This window comes from Callithrix jacchus, chromosome 14, assembly GCF_049354715.1.
Source record: "Callithrix jacchus isolate 240 chromosome 14, calJac240_pri, whole genome shotgun sequence".
In the NCBI taxonomy this organism is placed as follows: domain Eukaryota; kingdom Metazoa; phylum Chordata; class Mammalia; order Primates; family Cebidae; genus Callithrix; species Callithrix jacchus.
The window spans coordinates 52,927,940-52,946,279 of NC_133515.1; the positions used below are offsets into that span (position 1 = coordinate 52,927,940).

Here is an 18,340-nt window from a genome sequence, read left to right on the forward strand (position 1 = left end):
TTATCAAGTATTATGTACTGTACATAATTGTGCTATACTTTTTTAAGACAGGCAGTACAACAGGGTTGTTTATACCAGCATCTGGTTAATGTTGTGTTACAATGTTACCATAACTGTGAAGTCACTAGGCTAATAAGAATTTATCAGCTCCGTTATAATCTTATGGGACCACCATTGTATTTGTGGTCCATCATTTACCAAAATTTCATTTTGTGGCACATGACTGTATTTTATAAACTATTTTCAAGGCTGACACGTTTTTAGTTGTTTTTTTTCTTCATGTTACTCTTTCTTCTCAATATTTACCAGTTGATGAGTGTTTAGATAATATGGGTGAATTTTACGATCCAGAACTTAATAATTTAGAAGATGAGCCCATTATAAAAATCAGGATTGTTTATATGGAAACTTTCAAAATATTCCCATATCTTCTGCTATTGTAGATAATTAAGAGTTGATTACATATTAATAGACATAATTTTCTTTTTATTGAGACGGAATCTTGCTCTGTTGCCTAGGCTGGAGTGCAATGGTGTTATCTCAGTTTATTGCAACCTCCGCCTCCCAGGTTCAAGCAATTCTTCTGCCTGAGCCTCCCAAGTAGTTGGGACTACAGGTGCCCACCACTACCTGGCTATTTTTTTTTTTTTTTTTTTTTGTATTTTTAACAGAGATGGGGGTTTTACCATGTTGGTCAGGCTAGTCTCAAACTCCTGACCTCAGGTGATCCGCCTACCTCAGCCTCCCAAAGTGCTGTGATTACAGGCCTTCAAGCCACCATGCCCAGCCAATGTTTTCTTAGAGTTTTTTAAATTAAATATTTCCTTTTGCTGCATTTCTAGGAAACAGATGTAGCAGTGTCTTTTTTGTAGGTAGGAAAGCAGAGAGCTTAAATGACGATTTTGTTACTTTTTTTATCACCTAAGTGTTGTGTTCTTTTTTTTTTTTTTTTTTTTTTTTTTGAGATGGAGTTTCACTCTTGTTACCCAGGCTGGAGTGCAATGGCGCAATCTCGGCTTACCGCAACCTCCACCTCCTGGGTTCAGGCAATTCTCCTGCCTCAGCCTCCTGAGTAGCTGGGATTACAGGCACGTGCCACCGTGCCCAGCTAATTTTTTGTATTTTTAGTAGAGACGGGGTTTCACCATGTTGACCAGGATAGTCTCGATCTCTTGACCTCGTGATCAAAGTGCTGGGATTACAGGCTTGAGCCACTGTGCCCGGCCTAGTGTTGTGTTCTTATTCAGAGTTCTCAAACTGGACTTTGTTTTCTTCTAGTGCCTTCAGAATACTATTAGAATCTGATGAAGACAGACTTCTTGTTGTATTTAATCGAGGGTTGATTCTAATGACAGAGGTAAATATTTTATTGCATTTTACTGTGGATTAATCTCATTTTAATGTTCTCACCAAGACTTATTTTATAGACATTTAGAGTTTATGGTAAACTGTTTTATAGGTGGCAGGGTTTTAATTATATAGATCAGTAAATGTGAATTTATATTCCAAGAATAATTAGGTCATAATTTTTAAGGTGCTATTTTTTTTTTATAGTAATTCCATACTTTTCCCATCATTTTTTATTTATAACAACCATTTGAAATAGACTATTTCTGTTCATTTGTTCAGAAATGAAATACATGTGATTTAATTAAGGGCACACATAATTTCCCAAAAGCCTACTTATTTGGTATGGCATAGAAACATAGATTACCAGTGTGAACCCAGGAAATCTGAGACAGGTCTCAGTTAATTTAGAAAGTTTATTTTGCCAAGGTTCAGGATGCGCCTGTGACAGTCTCAGGAAGTCCTAATGATATATGCCCAACATGATCAGGACACAGCTTGATTTTACACACTTTAGGGGAGACATGAGACAGCAGTCTGCATGTAAAAAGTCTATTAGCTCTGTCCAGAAAGGTGGAGACAACCCAAAGCAAGGTCTCCCCTCCCCTCTCCCGCCAAGTTTCCCAGTCACAGGTAGGTGAGAGACCGATGGTTGCCCTGAGTGGTTCCCAGCTTGAAGGGGCCCAATATATTTTTCTTTCACACCATCCTCAAAGGAAACCAGAAGGACTATTACAGGGTTAAAATCATCCATTTATGCTCCCTGTAAGTTTTGAACATCCACAAGTATGAGATGGCTACAGAGTCACCAAAGATACATTGAGTCCTTTAGTCTAATAAACATTCCAAGAGTACCATAAGAATTCAAAGATAGGATGTTTTCTCAGTTGATAATAAAAGAGAATAACAGATTTGCACTTTGAAGAACATGGATTTGCAAAGGTAAAGAGGAAGACATTTAGATAAATGACAGTAAGCACTGAGGCAAAGAAATACTGATTATGTTTGAGGAAAGCCAAGTATTCATTTAGCTTAAAAAAAGGTACGTGAAGAGGAATAGTAAGAATTTCATAATTTAAAATGCAACAGATGTTTATGCTGCTTTAGTTGTGTTTTTAGAAAAAATGTTTTTAATTGAAAAGATGTTTAAATATATACCTCTGTGCCAAAGCACTGTGCTAAGCACTAGGGACACAGCAGTGAACAAGACATATATGGCTCCTATTCTTACAGGTTAAATTCTTTACATTGTTCATATTAGGTACTGCTACAGGTTTTGGGCTTAGAATTTTAATCTTTTAACTGTGGGTAATATAGTGTGTAAGCCATAGTGAACTGATTGAAGAGGATTTGAAGAAGGATGCTTTATAGTAAAATAGGAAAAAAAAATAAAGGCTTAATTAAGCTACTAATACAGTTAAAGGAATTAAAAGATTTAACAATCCAGTATAAAGGAAATTAATTCTTACCTTTTGCAGCTCTTTTTACCTCTTTCAGGCCTACTCTTTTGAGTATGGCTGACATTTCACTTCACCATTGTCTTTGGACAAAGGCCCTGAAAAGTTAGTTGCATATTCTCCCTAATCTTCTGTTGTGTCCTATTGCTTTGTAATTTCTAAGACTTCCAATATTAGAGCAAGTGCTTTTTTAAAAAAATGTAATTAAACTATTTCTTCAGACTAGAATATACACACAAAATAGCAGAGCTCTGAAGGTAAGGAGTGTTTAAAAGGGCTGAATGAGAGAATTTAACTTTAGGATAGAAAGCGGATACATTTGCTTGGCATACGTGTATACAGTGTGATTCTGAAAACATCTATCATAAAGGATGAGTACTACTATTTTGTGGCTCAATAAGTAAATACGAAATTAAGTTTTCAATTTTTTAAATCATTTGTAGTCTTTCAACACTTTGCACATGATGTATCACGAAGCTACAGCTTGCCATGTGACTGGAGATTTAGTAGAACTTCTGTCAATATTTCTGTCAGTTTTGAAGTCTACACGCCCTTATCTTCAGAGAAAAGGTTTGGTCATTCCTACGTCTTATTTTTTGTTAGTGCTACTTTTAAAGAGAAGGTTTTAAAATCACAATGCCCCAGAGAAATTGTTTTTATCTTAGTTTATGCACAGAAGATGAGGCTGAAGCTAGCTAACCATCAGGTGATGTTTGTCATGAACTCCTAATGTAAAGCTGGAAGGCTCTTCTATATTTTTTGTACCTGTCTAAAAACTAGGCAAACAGGTACCAAGATTTCAGACTGGAAAACATTTCCAAACACAGTAACAAGGGGGGCACTTTGTAAAGATTCTCCAGCTGGAAACTTCCTTGGCTTAGATTATATCATTTGCAGTTTCAAGAGAGATAACTATAAAACATACCTCTCTCATGTCCCTAAAAGATATTTTGAATTCTGAACTTTACATACATTTTTAGAAAGTGGGACATATTATAATGAAATATGTTGTTTAAGAAATCTTGCAGGTTTAACAGTAGTAGTAGTAATCATCTCATGAAAATAATGACTTAGGCCGGGCGTGGTGGCTCACGCCTGTAATCCAAGCACTTTGGAGGCCAAGGCAGGTGGATCACCTGAGTTCAGGAGTTCAAGACCAGCCTGACCAACATGGTGAAACCCCATCTTTTAAAAAAAAGAAAATAATGACTTAGTTGTCACCAAAGATGTTTTTGTAATTTATTTAAATCTCTAGTATCAGTATTTTATCATTTACAATAGAAAACATTTGAGAGGAAGTTTGATCTCAGATGGCATATTTATGTGTGCTTTTATATTTGCAGATGTGAAACAAGCATTAATCCAGTGGCAAGAGCGAATTGAATTTGCCCATAAACTGTTAACTCTTCTTAATTCCTATAGTCCTCCAGAACTTAGAAATGCCTGTATAGGTGAGTTACTTGAAAAATTTGCCTGTGTAAAAACCTAGTGGAAGAATATTATTGTGAGTTTTTCTGTGATGTTAGGCCTGTAGTGTTTGAAAGATATTTGTGCTTTTTATATGTAACTCACACTAGCCAGCAGGTCCTAAGAAAATTAAAATTTCTTAACGGGCTCATAATTACCCACATTGATAATAGACAGGTTACTTAATATATAGTCTCCCCAACCTTAGTTCATCTCTAGCTTCCTACAGCTCTAAAAATCTTGTGATCCTATGTAAAGCAAGGTTGAATCATAAATGTTTACAAGGTAGCACTGACATTGTAAAGGATAAGAGTACTTACTTCACTGTGAGTTCTTTTGCCTAAAGATACTTCTCAGTAGCTGTTCTTAGGCTCTAAGTATTGCATCTTTTATTGATTGCCTATTTATAATGAAATAATTGGTTGCTTTTAAGACACCCATTTTAAATTTGTAGTTTTTTTTTTAAACTACCTTAGAAACTTCTTTAGAGACCATAATGGTTTTACACTTTCTCAAATAGCGTGGAAAACTGGCTGTCATGTATAAGCAGCTCATCTTGATATTCCTTATAATTACTTCTCTAGCAAGAGGGGAAGGGCACATAAGCAGTAAACTGTGACCACCAGAAACTGCCTATAGCCTGTCATCATGAGCTTTATTCCTTCCTGTGTGATTGGAGAATGAGAGTCAGTCCAGTCAGCACCGTAAAACATTAAAAGTAGATTAAGGATTATCCCTCAGAGCCAAAGAACTTTGAACCTTAGGTTTCTTTCTAAGCTGTTTTAAATTTATAAGACACATAATCAATGTACATTAAATAATCTGGGCTGGCTCATGCCTGTAATCCATGCAATTCGGGAGGTCTAGGCAGGAGGATCCCTCAAGTCCAGGAGTTCAAGACCAGCCTGCACAACATAGCAAGACCTCATCTCTACAAAACAAAAAAAATTGGCTGGTTGTGATGGTGTGTGTCTGTAGTTCCAGCTGCTTGGGAGGCTGAGGCAGGAGGACCACTTGAGTCTAGGAGTTTAAAAAAAAAAAAAAAAAACCCACACTGTACTTGCCAGAAAGTATCTCATAGTTAAATAAATACCAATAAATAGTGTCTTAAACTTTTAAATGATGCCCTATTGTAGTTAGTAACTCTGCTCATCCAGACTTGATTGAACATCCTACAGAATTTCTACTGGTGTCAGGAGCTAAGTTTTAGACTCATTAAACTGGTTGCAGTGAGCCAACTAATTATGCGATTTGTGAGATTGAAAGTAGCAAGTAGATAGAACTCTAATATTTTGCAACCCAAATTTTGTTTTTATTTTCAGATGTTCTCAAGGAACTTGTACTTTTGAGTCCCCATGATTTTCTTCATACTCTGGTTCCCTTTCTACAACACAACCATTGTACTTACCATCACAGTAATATACCAAGTACGTATTTGTCTAGCACAATACTTAAATATGGTTCACATTTAATCGTTCTGCACACTGAAGCATGGAGATTTATTTTTTCCATTTATTCTTACTGTACACTTTTAATATCTTAGTGTCTCTTGGACCTTATTTCCCTTGTCGAGAAAATATCAAGCTAATAGGAGGGAAAAGCAATATTCGGCCTCCGCGCCCTGAACTCAATATGTGCCTCTTGCCCACAATGGTGGAAACCAGTAAGGTATGTTGGGATGCCAGGAAAATCCGTGTTGCTATAGTACAAAGTAATTTGAAATTTTTCCCCTGGCAGTTATGAGTAGGTTAGACTTGAGTGACCAATTTTGTGGATCCTAAGAAGATTAGATTCATTTGGCCTTTTTCCTTTTAGTGCTCTGAAATGTTGGTTTAACATTTGCAAAATCAACAATAAGCACAAGTTGTAAGTTTTTTTCCCCCTCAAAAATTACCTTAATAGTAAGTCTTAGTATTTATCACTAGGCTAAATTATAACTGGGTCATATATCTAAATTTGAAAAGTCATAGGCACTTAACTGTTCTTTTTTTAAATTTGGCCATATAATCAATGCCTTCTTCTATTGCCCTTAAATTATATTCCTTTGACCTAAGAATAATATTATTGATTGATAGATTTGTCATCATTTTTAGTCTGGTTTCTGTCCTCTAACTCATATTCTAAAATAATGCCAATTCTAAAATTATAGAGACAAGGTACATTGATACAGGATAATTTATCTTAGTTTCAGCATTTTTTAAAACAATTTTTCCCTTTATCTTTCTTCACCCACACTTCATTCACACTCTCCCTTGCTTGCCATCTTTGGATCTTCAGTATGCCTAAGAAGTTCATGTAAGATAAAATACAAAAAATTAACATTCTAGTAGCATTATAGGAATAACTTGGAATCTATTTCAAAAAATCAAATTTAATTCATTTTTCTTGATATGTCTATAGAACTAAAGTGTCAAATTTTAAAATCCTACAGTCATTTTACTTTATTAAAGTATATAGAAATAATGGGTAATTTTAATTGATAGCATTTGCACACTGAAAATAAACTTATGACAAGATCATAACATTACTAGAAATTTGGATTTTAAAACTAGGTTCTTACAGAATATAAATATTTAATCAGCTTTTTAGTTAAACTTATTACATTTACACAAATTATGCTCTTTATTATTTACAATTTAAGTGCAACCATTTTATCATCTTTAACCTTCAGGGCAAAGATGACGTTTATGATCGTATGCTGCTAGACTACTTCTTTTCTTATCATCAATTCATCCATCTATTATGCCGAGTTGCAATCAACTGTGAAAAATTTACTGAAACATTAGTTAAGCTGAGTAAGTATAAAAGATGAGCAGTAAATTCCACTGAATTATTTTAAGCCATTAGCCATTCAGGAAGGGGAGAAAAAATACGAGACAATCCTTTTTTTTTTTTTAAGTGAATGTTTAAAAATATTAATATTCTTGGGAACATTTTAATTTTCATTAAGAAAACACCAACTTACTGGTTTCCATTGAATCATTCTGCCCAGAGTTTCAGCTGGCCTATAAAGGAGTGTGGAGTAGGGCTGATCACTTCTGTACATAGAAGCCCACATCCTCCACCATCTGCCCAGCAGATTTTGGAAAAACAAAACAAAACAAAAAAACTGCTCTGCTTAGGAAGGGAGACTTAGAGGTGGACTTCCCCAGCCCTTATCTTGAGGGTAAAGATGAGATCTATAGTGCCAGCTGTGCTTTGGAGCTGGCAATGGCAAGAGCAAACAGTGTACTTGCCAATGTGAAGCAGAGGTGCATATATGAGTAATTAGGAGGTAAGTCTGATAAAATTGGTGAGTGAGAAGAAGAGAAACTTGAAAAGGGAGATGATGAGAAATCAAAAACAAAACCATCAGTGAATTATGTAGAGGTGGGAGAGGAAACTCAAATATCTTTAGTAATATTGTCTCTGCAGTGATGTGCCTGAGAGTTGTTAGAGAACCGCTTCCTTTGGGTAACATTCCTATAGCTGATAAGTTTCTTGGAGACAAGCAGCTCTCCTCCAGAGGTCCTCCATCTCAGGACTTTAGAATTCTAGGCTTCTGTGTCCTCCCTCTTGACTTAATAGGGATGGCCCAAGATACTCTCCAGTGTTCCATAGTTTTGTTTTGAGGGTGGGAAGTGAAATACTTGTGGAACCACCACCCAGATTCAGAAATGCAATATTGCCATACCCTGCAAGCCCCCTTTGTGTTCCTGTTCCGTCACAGTGCTCTCCCTCCCACGGAAAAGGTTTTTTGATCCATTTCAGGTAGGACAAAAGATGTGACCCTACCTTAGATTTCATTATCCAAGAAGAAAGAAGTGGTAACAGCTGTCAGGGATAATTCCACTCCAGCAAAACCATTTTATTGGCAAATGATTAGAGCATTTTTAGATTTGAAAGCTGGTTCCTGGTAACCTGGTATTATTAGCTGGTTTTATATATGGGTGACTGGAATGCCAGGATGTAGGCAGGGAAAATTGGCCATTTCAGAATTATGCACCTGGGTCATGGCATTTGGTAAAAGGGCAAAGCCCAGCAGTGGCAATGATCAGGTATAAGAAAATATTCAGGAGTTCTAGAACTGTACAGCCTTGCTCCTGTATAAAGAAGGAGAATTATAACAACAGTAACCTTTTAAGAAGTTTTTGGTAATTGTGTTCATATAATTTATACTCAAAGTTTATGTGAGGAACTATTCTAGCTACTTAGACAGCTTTAACCAAATATTGAATGTTTTACTCTTTTAGGTTGTCTTCCTTGTCAACCAAGTGCACACTTTTAGGGAAATTAAACATGGTAGGGAAGTGGAAGAAGGGAAACGATACTTGCCATCACATCAGCTGAATCAACTTTTATGATACTTTATAGTCACATCACTTTTATAACCATGAAGGACTATCAGTGTTGCCTCATAGTGTTTAGTTCTCTGTATTAGCACTATTTTATAGAACTTTCCATAAGGATGGAAATACTCTTTAACTGTACCACCAACCACAATATAATAGTCACTAGTCAGTCATTTGTGAGAGTTGAGAACTTGAAATGTGACTAAGGAACTGAATTTTTATTTTCTTTAATTTTAACCAAAATAAATTTAAATAGCCAAATGTGACTGGTGGCACAGCACTAAATAGAAATCAAAACATTCACAAATGAGCAGGGAAGAGAAATTTTTCTTGGTTAATACAGAAAATTGGACATTGTCTTAGATACAGAGTTCTTAGGTCTTAGACAAAGACCTAAATGCAGTGCTATCCTTATGCCTCCTATAAATGGAAAGAGTGTGTCCCTCAGTTTGAAGGTAACTCCCTCTTTTAGCTAACAGAATGACTGTTTCCAAAGAGAGCCCCAGGAGAGGGCTTGAGAAAAGAAAGTCCATCTTAGTGACCACACAAGGTTGGTAGAGTTTTAATTTGTATAATTTCTTCAAGAAATTATGTTTGGTAACAAGAAAAGAGTAAGTTTAAATGGCTATATCTTTAATCAATTGAACGTTGAGATTAGATGGTCCAAGGGCCACAATATTGTGATCATAGGTGAGAACATCTCAAGACCTGTATTGGATTGTAAGTCATTTCCAGTTGTGAGGAAAAGTCTTTGTGGTAATTTTTATATGGGCAACTGAGCAGATCTTAAGATTGGTTAGAGGATAAAAGAGCAACATATAATAACTATAGATTAGAATTACAGAGGACAGTAGAGTTGCAGGTACTAAATAGTAAAGAGAGAGGGTTGGAGTGTTTTTCAAGTGAGGCTGGTGAGGGATGGGGTAGGAGGAGACAAAAAGGGAGAGAGAATTCAGGGAGAGTGAACAAAGCTGCCAACTGCCATCTGAGAAAATGGTGTGTTGGCAGCCACAGTATTTTGATACTTAAAAATAGCAAAAGCCTGGGCAACCTAGAGAGACCTCTTCTCTACAAAAAGAAATTTTTTTAATTAGCCACACATGGTGGCACATACCTATGGTCCCAGCTACTCGGGAGGCTGAGGTGGAAGGATTACTTGAGCCCAGGAAGTTGAAGCTGCAGTGAGCTATGGTCATACCACTGTACTCCAGTCTGGGCAATAGATAACCTATCTGTCTCTCCGCCCTCACCCCGCCCCCCCCCAACACACACACATGCTGGCACTGCTGATTTGTAAAATACTAAAGTTATGGTAGTTTATTTTTTAGAATTTAATACATAGATCACAGTTCAAAATATCAGAAAAATAAATATCAAGATACCACAGACCTGTCCCCACCTTTTTTTTTTCAAATATAGATGTTGTTCCCTCTTTCTTTCATAACAGTAAACTATACTGATTAAAACCATGTAGTATAGATTCAGAAATACATAGGCAAAACAGTGAGTAAACAGCCTCAACAAACATAAGGATACATGAGGATATAGTAGATGATAAAGATGAGATCTCAGATTGATAGGAAACAGGTAGTTCTGAAATAACTGGTTAGCTCTCTGTAGGGCAAATCTTTAATAGACCAAAATTTATTCCAGGAGGATTGAGGATTTAATTGTGGTGTGGTAGCTCATGCCTGTAATCCCAGCACTTTGAGAGGCTGAGACGGGTGGATCACCTGAGGTCAGGAGTTTGAGACCAGCTTAAGTGGTAAAACCCTCTCTCTACAACAAATAAAAAAAATTAGCCAGGCGTGATGGTGGGCACTTACATTGCCAGCTACTCGGGAGGCTGAGACAGGAGAATTGCTTGAACCCGGGAGGCAGAGGTTGCAGTGAGCCAAGATTGTACCATTGCACCACTCTAGCCTGAGCAGTGGGCGAGATTCTGTCTCCAAAAAACAAACAAAAAAACAGTAAGTTGAAAGTTTTGACTATATAAAAATTGAAAATACTACATGGTGAAAATGCCATAAACTGAATTAAAACATAGCTAACTGGGAAAATGTTTGCATACTTAACAGATAAATAGCCAATGCTGCCAATATATGAAAAGGATTTGGTAAGATGGTGAAGAACATTAAGTAAAATCAGCAAAGGACATGAATAGGCAGTGTACACAAAAAAAGTAAGTGTGGCCGGGTGCGGTGGCTCACGCCTGTAATCCCAGCACTTTGGGAGGCCGAGGCGGGTGAATCACGAGGTCAAGAGATCGAGACCATCCTGGTCAACATGGTGAAACCCTGTCTCTACTAAAAATACAAAAAATTAGCTGGGCACGGTGTCACGTGCCTGTAATCCCAGCCTACTCAGGAGGCTGAGGCAGGAGAATTGCCTGAACCCAGGAGGCGGAGGTTGCAGTGAGCCGAGATCGCGCCATTGCACTCCAGCCTGGGTAACAAGAGCGAAACTCCGTCTCAAAAAAAAAAGTAAGTGTTTGGTAGCCATATGAGAAGTTGCCCAGACTTACTAATAAAGCAAATGATTTATTTATCCCCACCCCCCACCACGGGCATCTCACTCTGTCGCCCAGACTGGATTGCAGTGGTATGATCTTTGCTCACTGCAACCTCCTCCTCTTCGATTCGAGCAATTCTCCTGCCTCAGCCTCCCAAGTAGCTGGGAAAACTGGCACATGCCACCACACCCAGCTGATTTTTGTATTTTTAGTAGAGACAGGGTTTCACCATATTGGCCAGGCTAGTCTTGAACTCCTGACATTGTGATCTGCCCACCTCGGCCTCCCAGAGTGCTGGGATTATAGGTGTAAGCCACTGCAGCTGTATATCTCTTTTTAAAACAAAAAACTGACGTATGAAGCTCAGTTGATACCCATATGGTTTGGGGAAAGAAGAGATCTTAAAAAGGGGTGCTAGTCAGAGTCCATTTGGGAGGCAGTTTGGCCTTAGTAAAATTTAGAATGTTCATGTCTTTGACCCAACAATACCATATTCAGGAATCTACCATATTCTACTTATAAAAGTGTATAACAATATACAGAGGATATTTATTTTCACTTTGGTTGTAATCGGTAAAAACTGGAAACAACTCAAATGTTTATCAATAGGTGCTTTGTTAAGTAAACCATAGTCCGCCTATATTGAGACAGTAAACCGTAGTTCACCTGTATTGAGACATTTAAAAAGACAGGAATATTCATTGAATTACATAGAAATGTAAAAACAATATATAGAATATAACCATATTCTTATAAATGAGGGGAAAATTGCTCTTAGTACCATGTACAGAAAAAAAGTAGAGGAATTACTTACACTCTGTAAGGATGAAATTATAGAATGCTTTCATTTTCTAGGTTAAATATATCTGTGAGGTTTAAATTATTTATAATGATTATGTATTGGTTTTGTAATTTTAAAAAGTTATTTTAATATTATAGAAAACTAGTACTGCCAATTCTGTAATCATAGCACTTTTTTAGGTACCATAGTTCACATGTGAAATCAACAAAGGGGATAGTCTAAATAAATCCCTAGTGTTCATCACTGTTTAATTAAATAATTTTCAATGGCAAAACAAGGATCCCTTTATCACCTTTAACATTTTAAAAAATTTTCTTGATGTATTAGTAAGTGAAAGTAAGCAACTTGATGTTGTGCAAGTAACATTATGATATATCTAGGAAATCCAAAATTTTCCAAATCTGTAGAATTAAAATGTAGTCTAATTACAGAAAGGAAATATATTAAAAAATCCAATTATGGAACACACAACTGTGATTCACACTTCATCTCTTTGTAATATTGTGATGCTGTTGACTAGGGAAATGCCTGGTTAGCTGTTTCCCAAAAGTCTTTCTAGGGTAAATAGACTTCAGACCAGTGCCATGCATCCAGTGCAGATCAGAAGCCAGCTTTTTTACCAGCTCACCAAGAGTAAATCCATTTACGCTGGGCTATTACAAAGTAATTACATTCAGGAGACATATTTATAATCCCAAAGTTGGTTACCAGTTTATAGAGTATCTTAATGCATCACTCAGAATAGAGCATTAGTCATGGGCTTTCATCCATTGGCTGAAGCCAACACTTACCCTGGATAATGCTTGGATGGGATTAAACACTCCTATAGAAAACTAAACAGAATCATAACGCAGTTCAGATTATATATACATATAGGATACATATTAAATACATCGTCCTTACAGCAATCATAGAAGTACAGATAATTTGAAATACCATTTTACCTACAAAAGCAGGGTTTTTAAAAATTTTGTTTTGTTTTTTTGAGTCAGTCTCACTCTGTTGCACGGCTGGAGTGCAATGACAGGATCTCCGCTTACTGCAACCTCTGCCTCCCAGGCTCAAGCGATTCTCCCATCTCAACCTCCCATTAAAAAAGTGGCTGGGATTCCAGGCACATGCCACCACATTCAGTTAATTTTTGCATTTTTAAGAGATGGGGTTTTGCCATGTTGGCCAGGCTGGTCTGGAACGTCTGATTTCAGGTGATCTGCCCATCTCAGCCTCTCAAAGTGTTGGGATGACAGGTGTGAGCTACCACACCCAGCCAGTTTTTAAAATATATATTTTTTAAATAATCCAGTAGCTTCTATGGTATAAGCTGTTACTGATTAGGAAAAGGTACACTTGAAAGTTTTTTGTTTTTATATATTAGTTCCTTCACAGGTGGGGATGGGACAGGTTACAGCCCTTGTTGAGGATATCTGAAGTCATAGGGTGAAGAAAGTGGTATAGAAGCCAGGATCTTTTAGACATGCCCATCCTGTTTACAGAGGCAAAGCTTAGATATGTGCCTGAGAACTCTGGTGATTGCATCTTCCTGTGCTTTGCATCCGGTTAGTGAGACAGTCCAAAAGGTATTGGAGGAGGCATGTGTGGAGTAGGAGGCACTGGCCTCAAACTTGAGCTACTGAGACAAGGAGCTTCTTATTCCCAGTGTCTTGTGAAGATGCTAGAAAGAAATTGAAACTCACTTGCTCTGAAGGGACAGCGTTCCAAAGGTGGTGCAGTTTTGAGAGGAAACAGGTAGGACTCAGAGAGGCGCCTTTAGCTCACCATGGGTGGTGGTACAGTATTTTCCTGACTGAACTGTAAAGAGAGTCTAGGGAAAATCATTTTTATATTAGTAAGTACATATGGTTCTTACTGTTACAAACTAGTATATCAAATTAATGATTTCCTAGATGTTATGTTGCCTGAAATAAAGCTCATGTAGTATTAGCCCCTCTAAGTGAATATAAAGAAAAGAAGTAGGTGAATATGAATGCTCAGACCTGTAATCTTAACACTGTGGGAGGCCAAGGACGATCACTTGAGCCAGGGATTGGAGACCAGACAGTCTCTACCGGGAAAAAAATAAAAAAATAAAAAATAAAATAGCGGGCTTGGTGGCATGCACCTGTAGTCCCAGCTACTCAGGAGGCTGAGGCAGGAGGATCACTTGAGCCCAGGAGTTCAAGGTTACAGTGAGCTATGATTGAACCACTGCACTACAGTCTGGGCAACAGAGCAAAATCCTGTCTCAAAAGAGAAAGTATTAAGTAAACAATATTACAGGTGATGGGCAGATAGGAAGAAAATCATGAAAATGTCAATACAACTCCCAAAATTGATGAGAAAATTTAATGTAATGATCTGACATACCTAGAAAATGTTTATTTCCTTCTTTGTTGTTGTTTTCAGACAAAGTCTCACTCTGTCCCCCAGGCTGGAGTACAGTGGCACAATCTTAGCTCACTGCAACCTCTGCCTCCAGGGTTCAAGCAATTCTCCTGCCTCCGCCTCCTGAGCAGTTGGGATTACAGGTGCTGGGATTACACACCCGGCTAATTTTTGTTACTTTGTTTTTTAGTAGAAATGGGGTTTCACTCTGGTTGCCAGGCTGGTCTCGAACTTCTGACTTCAAGTGATACGCTGACCTTGGCCTCCCAGAGTGCTGGGATTACAGGCGTGAACCACTGCGTCTGGTCTATTTCCATCTTTACTTGTAAAATAGAGATACTTTTAACAGAATACCACTTCAAAGTGATTAGAGATCATAAAAGGCCTCCATGGTATTTTTTACTTGTGTGGTAGTGCTGGCTTTTTGGTATTTGTGGAAAATAGGTGTAGAGATTGCTTTTAGCTGGGCATGGTGACTCACACCTGTAATCCCAGCATTCTGGAAAGCCAGGTTAGCCAGATCACTTAGGCCCAGGAGTTCAAGACCAGACTGGGCAACATGGCAGAACCCTGTCTCTACAAAAAAAAAAAAAAAAAAAAAAGAAAAATTAGCTGGGAATTGGAGGCACACACCAGTATTCCCAGCTACCTGCTCGAGAGGCTGAGATGAGAGGATCACCTGAGCCTGGGTAGGTCCAGGCTGCAGTGAGCCAAGATCATGCCACTGCACTCCAGCCTTGGGCAACAGAGTAAGACCCTATCTTAAAAAAAAAGAAAAAAAAAAGGCTGGCTGTGATTGCTCACACCTGTAATCTCAGCACTTTGGAAGGCTGAGGTGGGTGGATCATCTGAGGTCAGGAGTTGGAGACCAGCCTGACGAACATGGAGAAACCCCATCTCTACTAAAAATACAAAAATTATCCGGGTGTGGTGGCAGGCACCTGTAATCCCAGCTACTTGGGAGGCTGAAGTAGGAGAATGACTTGAACCTGGGAGGTGGAGGTTGCAGTGAGTCGAGATCATGCCATTGCACTCCAGCCTAGGCAACAAGAGTGAGGCTCCATCTCAAAAAAAAGAAAAAAATTGTTTAGGTCCAGTTACAGTGGCTCATGCCTGTTAGCTCAACACTTTCAGGGGCCAAGGCAGTCGGATCACTTGAGCTCATGAATTCTTTTTTTTTTTTTTTTGAGACGGAATTTGGCTCTTGTTACCCAGGCTGGAGTGCAATGGCGTGATCTCAGCTCACCGCTACCTCCGCCTCCTGGGTTCAGGCAATTCTCCTGCCTCAGCCTCCTGAGTAGCTGGGATTACAGGCACGCGCCACCATGCCCAGCTAATTTTTTGTATTTTTAGTAGAGACAGGGTTTCACCATGTTGACCAGGATTGGATTGTCTTGATCTCTTGACCTTATGATCCACCCACCTCGGCCTCCCAAAGTGCTGGGATTACAGGCTTGAGCCACCGCGCCCCGCTGAATTCTTATCATCCTTAGCAAGATGGTGAAACCTCGTCTCTACAAAAAATACAATAATTAACCATGCATCGTGGTGCACACCTATAATCCCAGCTTCTCAGGAGGCTGAGCTGGGAGGACGGCTTGAGCCCAGGAGGCAGAGGTTGCAGTGAGCCAAGATCATGCCACTGTCCATCCTCCAGCCTGAGTGATAGTGAGACCTTGTCTAAAAAAAAAAAAAAAAAAAAAGATTGAAGATTATTTTTCTTTTGCGGAATAATAGGGAGAAAATGACTAGAGAAACTATGGTATACAGTGTGCTTGCCCATAAGAGGGTTCATGTCAGAGCAGCCTCTAGTTCAGAGGTTAGTGGGTTAGCAGACTCTTTTTGCAGAGTGGACAGTAAATATTTTAGACTCCACAGGCCACAAGGTCCCTGTCACATAGTATTTTTTGTTTGGCTGATGGTTTTTTGTTTTGGAGTCTCACTCTTCCCTGGGCTGGAGTGCAGTGGTGCGATCTCAGCCCACTGCAACCTCTGCCTCCTGGGTTCCGGCAATTCTGCCTCAGCCTCCTGAGTAGCTGGGATTACAGACACCTGCCATCATACCCGGCTCAGGTTTTATATTTTTAGTAGAGACGGGGTTTCACCATGTTAGCCAGGCTGATTTCAAACTCCTGACTTTGTAATTTGCCCATTTCAGCCTCCCAAAGTGCTAGGATTACAGGCATGAGCCACTGAGACTGGCTGGGTGATTTTTTGTTTGTTTTTAACAATCCTTTAAAAATGTACAAGCCAGACCCGTGCCTGTACTCCCAGCGCTTTCCAAGGCCAATGCAAAAGGATCGCTTGAGGCTAGGAGTTTGAGACCAGCATGGGCAATGTGACAAGACCCCATTTCTACAAAACTTTTTTTTTTTTTTTTTCTTTTAGACAGTTTGCTCTGTTGCCCAGGCTGGAGTACAGTTGCACATTCTCGGCTCACTGCAACCTCTGCCTTCCGGTTCAAGTGATTCTCCTGCCTAAGCCTCCTGAATAGCTGGAATTACGGGCATGTGCCATCACACCTCAACAATTTTGTATTTTTAGTAGAGATGGAGTTTCACCGTTTTCCTGCCTCTGCCTCCCAGAGTACTGGGATTACCAGTGTGAACCACCATGCCTGGCCCAAAACATGTTTTTAAGAAAATTGTCCGGGGCTATCGTCTTAGCTACTAAGGAGGCTAAGATGTGACACGATCACTTGAGCACAGGAGTTTGAGGCTGCCCTGACGTGTAATCATGCCACTGCACTCCAACCTGGGCAAGAGAGTGGACAGTGTCTCAAAGAAAAAAAGAAAAAGCCATTCTTAGTTCATAGGTCCATATAAAAACAGGCCATGGGTCAGATTTGGCCTGAGGGCTATCTTTGGTTTGCTAACCCCTCCTCTACTTAATGAGTAATTATGATACAGAAACATGAGAACATAGGAAATCTCTTCCCTGTAGCCACAGATGTGATGACATATCCTTGTTTACTTATGTGTATTGTGATACGATGGTGGGTATATGCTGCCAACCCATACCAGATTAGGTTAGAATAAAGGGGAGGGGCAATAGCATTTCCTTTCATCTTTATAAAGGGACTCGTCAGGAAAATAAATTGGCTTACCTGTGGAAGGGATCCTAGGCATCCTTGGTAAGGCCGAGTGAGTGACCTAACTTGCCTGTGTAAATGTTCTCAAGTCTTTTATCTAACCCAGGGCTTGGCAAATTACAACCTGCATGCTGCCTGTTTTTGTATAACCAGTGCTACCTGCTAGCTAAGAACAGTTTTGATGTTTTAATTTTTTAAAATATAGAATTATATTTTCTGACATGAAAATTACAGGATTCCAATTTTAGTATTCTTAAAGTTTTACTGAAAGGCAGCCACACCCATTTCCTTACTCTTGTCCAAGGCTGCCTTCACACTGCCTCAGCAGGCTTGAACTGTGGTAACGGAGCATGGCCAGAAAGCCTCAACTACTAATTGGCCCTTCTCAGAACAAGTTTGCTGACTTCTGGTCTAACTCATAGTCTTTTCTTAACTGGAGGAGGATAGTTTGTGTTGTATTTCTTCTTCACCATGACTATACTTGCCCTGGGGACCTGGGAAATGTGGAAGATGGGAAATTCATTTAGGACTGTGGTATTGAAGCTTCTGTACTTTGAGAGAGAGGATGACAGAGGATAGGGGCACACATTTCTTAGTGACATATTTGACATCTGGAATGGTCAAGAAGTGGAGAGGCAAAATCATAGAGGTTCCAATTAGCTCACTCTGACATAGTGCCAGATTCGGTCCACTCAAAAGATCCTGGGAACAACCCTAGAAACTGGTGCTCAGGGCAGTGTTGACTTAAATGTACCACAAAAGGTCATTCTCTCTTTGAAGAAGATAAAAGGAAAGATACAATTTTTTAATCCTCCACATCTTTTTTTGACCTCTTCCCTCCTCCTTCCTGAAGTCTAGCCATTCTATGAAAATTATCTAATAGGCAGAGTGGTACCTTAATCCAAGGAAAATCTGGAGCCACTTGCAGTAACTTTGGTTTTCCCAGATAAA

At 38.9% G+C, this 18,340-nt stretch overlaps 1 protein-coding gene across 12 annotated transcripts in view; it reads left to right on the forward strand.

The window, feature by feature from the left end:
• The window catches only part of USP34 (ubiquitin specific peptidase 34), a 282,857-nt gene that overhangs the window by 258,460 nt on the left and 6,057 nt on the right, over positions 1-18,340 (forward strand). For 8 of the 12 annotated variants that reach the window (XM_054244928.2, XM_078349244.1, XM_035272486.3 and 5 more), the window contains 6 exons: positions 1,279-1,357; positions 3,248-3,374; positions 4,148-4,255; positions 5,594-5,698; positions 5,815-5,939; positions 6,943-7,066. In XM_054244928.2, coding sequence (XP_054100903.2) covers positions 1,279-1,357; positions 3,248-3,374; positions 4,148-4,255; positions 5,594-5,698; positions 5,815-5,939; positions 6,943-7,066 — 668 coding nt within the window. The remainder of the gene's footprint in view (positions 1-1,278; positions 1,358-3,247; positions 3,375-4,147; positions 4,256-5,593; positions 5,699-5,814; positions 5,940-6,942; positions 7,067-18,340) is intronic. The other 4 variants (XM_054244930.2, XM_078349246.1, XM_054244931.2 and 1 more) reach the window with 2 other exon arrangements.